This window comes from Rhea pennata, unplaced genomic scaffold (genome assembly GCF_028389875.1).
Source record: "Rhea pennata isolate bPtePen1 unplaced genomic scaffold, bPtePen1.pri scaffold_32, whole genome shotgun sequence".
Lineage (NCBI taxonomy): Eukaryota > Metazoa > Chordata > Aves > Rheiformes > Rheidae > Rhea > Rhea pennata.
The window spans coordinates 1,785,243-1,791,641 of record NW_026907679.1 but is presented as its reverse complement, the minus strand read 5'-3'; the positions used below and the strand labels follow the sequence as shown (position 1 = coordinate 1,791,641).

Below are 6,399 nucleotides of genomic sequence, written 5' to 3'. Positions count from 1 at the left end.
GAGTCAAGGGGGATAAGACCTGCCCTTCTCTGGGTGACCATGCTCTTCCTAATGCAGTCCTGTGTGCATCCAGCCTCATTGGTGGTGAGTATACACCACAGGCTCATATGGCATCCTTTGCAACGTCCAGGCCCTTCTCAGGATCGGTCCTCTGCCAGTGAGGGCTCTGCCTGTCCTGATGCATGTGTTGTTCTGCCTGACTGATGAGCCTTTCAAACAGGACAGGGTACAGGGTATACCCCTGCATACCCCACCTTTAACTGTCATCCTGGTAAAGCATGACTCATTCCTGAAAATGCTCTGAGCTCGATCATCCAAACAGCCTTTTGCCCTTCTGAATGTCTTCTGGATATCCACTACTCTCCTCTTCTCCACATGTACAAGTCTTTTATTACAAAAGGCAATCAGGTTGGTCAAGAATGATTTACATTCAGTATACCCATGCTGACTGTTCCCAGGTGCCTTCTTCTCCTGCCCAGACATGTGACTGGAGAGGCTGGCTCTATGACACACTCTTCAGAGTGAGGTTGAATGGCCGGCAGATCCCTGGTTTGTCCTTGTGGCCTTTTTTTTGAAGATGGGCACAACACAGTCCTTTCTCTGCTCATTGGGACCTCCCTTGATCTCCACAACCTTTACAAGAGGATAGAGAGCAGCCTTGCTGTCCTCGCAGTCGACTCTCTCCATGCCAACCATCCAATGCCACAGATCTCTGTATGCTGAGTTCTAGAGACTTATGTCCTGTGGGTTGGTTTTCTCCTCAGGAGTCCTGACTCTGGGCACAACAGCTCAGAAGGTCTTGTTGGTGAAGGCTGAAGCCAGGAAGGACCTGACTTCCCTAGGCCAATCTACATCTGCTTTTACTGGAAAAAGCTTTTACTCTGCCCCATTCGGCAGTGGGCCAACATTTCCTTTTTTATCTTTCTGCTATGATTGCAGCAGTAGCAGCTCTTCTTCCTGTCCTTCACGTCCCCTGCGGATGTCCCTATCCCAGAGGAGCTTTGTTTTCCTTAGTGCCATCCTGACTTTGCTGGACAATGTTTCTAAATTCCTTCTTTGCAGCCTCTCCCTTCTTCCCCTTTCCATATGCTGCCCTATAGCCCTGGAGCTCACATGTGAGCTCCCTGTTTTGTCAAATTGGGCTCCAGAGATGTCACTAATTTTACAAACTCTTCTTTAAGGAGCATTCTTGTTCTTGACAGATGTGTCCCGTAATGATCTGCTGGTTTTCCTGAGCTCTTCTGCCCTGCAGAGCTGCCTCCCTTGGTCCATCCCATGGAAGAGCTCCCTACATCCAAGCTACCCCTTCACACATAGGGCACCCCCCTCCTCATCTTCCCTGGTGGTCCCTCCTGTAGAACTTGTACCTGCTGTTGAAGGACTCCAGTCACACAAGTGATCCCACCACATCTCTGTTATTCCAACCAGGTGATGATCTTGTGACAGCTTGTGCATTGCTCCTGCCTGCACCCCAGGCTCTGTGTGTTTGCATACATTCTGGCTTCAGCACCTCGTTGTAGTGGTGACCAAAGATTTGTCACGTGTTACCAAAGACCTTATGTATGCAAAGGCTTTGAGTGCAAGTGGTGGCTTACTGGCATGGATAGCAGGTGGTAATGTAATGGTGAAAGGAGGTTCCCATTATGAGAGCAAACCCTGCAGTGCCCAAGGCCAGGGAGGAACACAGCTGGGCTGTGCAGGAATAATAGTACTGGAGTTGGCTGTCCGAGCTGACTGTGTGACACCTTGGGGCCCATGACAGACGAACCAATCTCCAGGCAGGACAAAGTGTTGCTGAAGAAGTCTGTGAGCCTGGGCAACCTGTGATACCACCACTCTAAGCTCCTCATTAGCCCAGTCCCCAGTGTTGCTATTCGTTTGTTTGGGCACATGTAGGAAACCCGAGATGCCCTGGGGCACGTGCCCAGCAGTCACTCCAAAGGGGCATGGTTTTCCTTTAGGTCCCAGGGTGGATCTGCTAGAGACAAGTGGTTGTGCTGGACACCCCTGCCATTTGAAATCACGTGTCTGCACTGAACTAGAACTGCTGTTCGTAACAGTGGAATTTTCATTAGTCTCAGCTTCATAGCATCATTGCAGATGACCAAGATATTTTCCCACCTGGCCCCCACCTGATGTTCTAGGAGGATTCAGGGCTCCCAGTCACTCCATCAGAGCAAGCAGACACTGGCACATGCCTGGGATGACCTCTGTCTCTTCAGCTGTCACCAAGTCTTTGTGTTTGAGCAGCTGACTCCCAGCCTCCATCTCCAGTGATTAGAACGGGAGCTTAGACAAGGAGCTCGCATGCAGACCTCTGTGCTGTGCTCCCTTCAGTTTTGGCAGGGGGAATCCTACCTCCTGTGTGTTTGTGGAGTTCACAGGGGGAATAGGGCGATCTGAATCTAAATGCAACGCAGGGTCTTCAAAACCAGGATGTGATGCCGAGATTGACTGAACCATGTGTCAGTGAACTCCCTTCTTATCCCTGTCTGGGTGTCCTGCCTAGTTAGGAGATGGGACTAGGAGCTTGCAGATGAGGACATTTCCAGGTATCATAGACAGCCATCCTCTGACGAAATAAATGGCAATGTTGGAATCAGTCTCTCTGTGCTTTTTAGAAAGGGAAAACAGGTGTTTATTTTAGCCTACTTGAGGGAACATCTCCCAGGAGGAGGGATCACAAGGGACTGAACAACTCCTGCCTTCAGCTGGTCCTGTGCTCCTGAGCTGAGTCCAGTTTTGGGGATGGAGGTTTCTCATGGCAGCCTGGCAGCACTGCTGAGAGATGGCTGTGTCCTGAGGCAGCTCCTCTGCAAAGAGCAGCAGGACTCTGGGCTCTGCATGTTGCTGCTGAGGAGATGAGATGAGATGAGGTGAGAGAAGACAGAAGTGAAAGGCAGTGTGGAGTGAGAGGCCAGAGGAGAGCTCCTTGTGGGAGGAGAAATCTTCACAGCCTTTTGCATGGTAAGGCTCTGGCTACAGGGCAATGCTCCTGTGTTTCCTGGAGGAGTCTTCTAAGCCCATCCCATCCTGTGAGTGTGGAGGATGGGGAGAAACTTCAGAACAAGGATTCCGTGCCACATGGTCAGAGGGACATGTCACTCTGCTCCTTTCTTGGATGGATGTCTACAGGGGTGTGAAGCCTTGTTGTGCACCCAGGTGGGCATGGACTGTCCTTCAGAGCAGAGTGTCTGTGCCCCAGGGTGCTGTGTGCCTAGGGCTGGGACTCTGCTGCCTGCAAGGGTCAACACTCAGCCTGTGCAGGGAGATCCCCATGGCACTGGAGGGAGAAGGTCTGGGAGGAAGGAAAGACCCCTGACAGGACAGGTACTTTCTTCCATGGAGAGCCTGCTGCATGGATCAGGGCTGGGGGACATATCCAGAGGTGACTTTTCAGCAGGAATGTCAAGGCAGGGGAGAGCTGAAAGAGAAGGTGCTTTCATGAGTTGGTACTTTCAGTTATTTTCTGTTTGGGTGGGGTGAAATGGGACTGGATCTGTCAGGTTTAGACAGGGGACTGAGGCTGCAGGACAGTGACACTGAGAGAGGAGCAGTTCTGGGAGGGACTCAGCAAATGCTTTCATCTACCCGGAGACTACAGATAGAGTCAGCATCACCTTTCCAGCCTCAGCTAGGTTTGCTTCATCTGCTCCTTAGCTCCTACAAACCTGGAGGTGCCCCTGGACAGTGTCCTGCCTCTGGGAGCTTTCTGCAGGGCAGAGCTGAATGCTGAGCATGAGGGATGGGGTCTGTGATGACTGAGAGGGGAGAGATGTGGGGACAGAGACACAGCTCCCTGCAGGGATGGCTTTTGGCAGCGGAGCCATGGCCAAAGTGTGAGAGGAAACTATCAACTCCAAAGTCCCCTCTCCTCTCCCACCCAATACAGCCCTCTTGCCTCAAGGCTGTGGGGTCCAGGACATGAGTCATTTCCTCAGCAGTCAGACATCCAGGAGAGGAGACACTCCTGAGTGTCTCTCTGTCCTTCCCTGTCCCTGTCTCCCTCAGCACAAATACCATGACGTTGCTGCCTATTTCTTTCCTACCTGCCCATGCTGCCCTTGTCCTTCCCCTTGGGCGCTCTGGGCAAGGGGTTTCTGATGCAGTTCAGACACCAACCATGTGGGTCCTGCCATGCAGATATGTCTTTGACAGTGAGAGGCCCAAATCCCCCTCTAACCTGTGGGGCTCTGGACAATGCAGTGTAGGGGGGCAGGAATTAGCCAACTCTCTCTTCTGAACACCCTCAGCATCCTTAGGACATTCAGCCATTTCCCTGGGGTGTCTGGCTGGGCTGCAAGCTGCCCTCCAGAAGGGCACAGCTCTCCCTTTGCAGCTGGGTATAACCCAGGTGCCTTAGGCAGAAGCACCTAGATCCTAAGAACACGGAAATGCTACTGGGAGGCTGGATATGGGCAGCTGGAAGGAGCCCAGTGTGTTGCTGGCCAAAAGGGGAGGGCTGAGACCCCCCTCACATACCCTCTGAAAGAGTGCTGATGGGCACTTTGGAAGTGGATTTCTCTGCTCTCCACAGTGCCATTTCCTTTTTGGTAACATGGAAAGGAAACTTTCCGCAAGAGTTCTACACCTCTGAGATGGGGGCAGAGGGCACCTGGGAACAAGCCAGAACTCTTCCCTCTGCACCAAAGCCAGAGTGAATCCTTTTGCCTCTGTGGAATCAGAAATGGTCATTCTGAGTGCAGCAGAAGTGTGGATGATTTCTACCTCCAAGAATCCTCCTCCGGTGTGACAGGGTCAAATTCAACTAAAGAAAACAAAACCAAAGAAGCCTTAAAACTATTCATGAACCTACATTGTTTAGAATGGAGTGGATTAAATCTGACTGGAACTGGGAATATAAATCTGAGTCACGTCTGTTCCCATGTAGGCAGTGCTGTAGGTCAGGGCTGACTCCTCGGGAGCCCACGGGCAGAGGCCGCTGCTCCTCATGGCAAACTCAGCCAGCACAAACCAGAGTTTAAGCCATGGAGCTCAGTGATGGTGCAGCTGAGATGGGGAGTGCTACTGTGTGTGTGTTCGGGGGGAGGGCGGTTTGAAAGAGCTTTGCTCAGAGAAGTCTGTCCTAATTTGTGTCTATCTGTTCTTCCTTCGACAGTCCCCCAAGCTCAAGAGGTGCAAAATGTCCAACAGCAGTTCCCTCACTGAGTTCCTCCTCCGGGTGTATGCTGACACACAGGAGCTGCAGCTCTTGCACTTCTCCTTCTTCCTGGGCATCTACCTGCCTGCCAACCTGGGCAACAGCCTCATCATCACAGCCATAGCCTGCAACCACCGCCTCCATACCCCCATGTACTTCTTCCTCCTCAACCTTGCCCTCCTCGACCTTGGCTCCATCTCCACCACTGTCCCCAAATCCATGGCCAATTCCCTCTGGAACACCAGGGCCATTTCCTACTCAGGATGTGCTGCCCAGGTCTTCCTGGTTGTCTTCTTGTTTTCAGCAGAGTATTCTCTCCTCACTGTCATGGCCTATGACCGCTACCTTGCCATCTGCAAACCCCTGTACTATGGCACAATCATGGACAGCAGAGCTTGTGTCAGAATGGCAGCTGCTGAATGGGCCAGTGGGTTTCTCAATGCTCTCCTGCACACTGGGAACACATTTTCACTACTGCTCTGCCAACGCAACAGAGTGGACCAGTTCTTCTGTGAAATTTCCCAGATCCTCAAGCTCTCCTGCTCTGACTCCTACTTCAGGGGAGTTGGGTTTCTTGGGATTAGCGGCTGTTTAGTGTTTGGATGTTTCGTTTTCATTGTGCTGTCCTACGTGCAGATCTTCACTGCTGTGCTGAGGATCCCCTCTGAGCAGGGCCGGCACAAAGCCTTCTCCATGTGCCTCCCGCACCTGGCCGTGGTCTCTCTGTTTGTCAGTACTGTCATGTTTGCCTACCTGAAGCCACCTTCTATCTCCTCCCCAGTTCTGGATCTGGTACTGGCTGTTCTGTACTCAGTGGTGCCTCCAACACTGAACCCCCTCATCTACAGCATGAGGAACAAGGAGCTCCAGGAGGCAGTGAGGAAACTGTTTCAGCTGGTACTAGTTCAGCAGCAATGAGCTGCCCATCTCTCCTAGCAGTTGTTTCCCACTTTATCTCCAGCATCTCTTGTGCACTGGGAGGTCTGTCTGTGATAGTCATGTTTGTGGAGAGATGTCTGAATTCCTCCCACATTTCTGGAGGCACAAACCTTGTCTTTCTCACACAGAGGCCTTCTGTAAATCTACCTATCACTGTGTCAGAGCTGGCCTCCCAAGTAGCATCTCTGTAATAAAAGAGGGTCTTCTGAGTACTCTGCCTGAATGATGGAGTCTTTTTCCAAAGCTGGAGTCAAGAATGCACTCAGGGAATTACACCCAGGAAGGCCCTGTTGTTGTGC

At 51.8% G+C, this 6,399-nt stretch overlaps 1 protein-coding gene across 1 annotated transcript; it reads left to right on the top strand.

The window, feature by feature from the left end:
• Window positions 1-5,500: 5,500 nt before the first annotated feature.
• Window positions 5,501-5,986, top strand: LOC134154532 (olfactory receptor 14A16-like; the record flags this gene model as incomplete). The annotated part of the gene is made up of 1 exon (XM_062601205.1): window positions 5,501-5,986. A coding segment is annotated over one exon (486 nt), but the record flags the coding sequence as incomplete, so codon positions are not given.
• Between the last annotated feature and the right edge of the window lie 413 nt (window positions 5,987-6,399).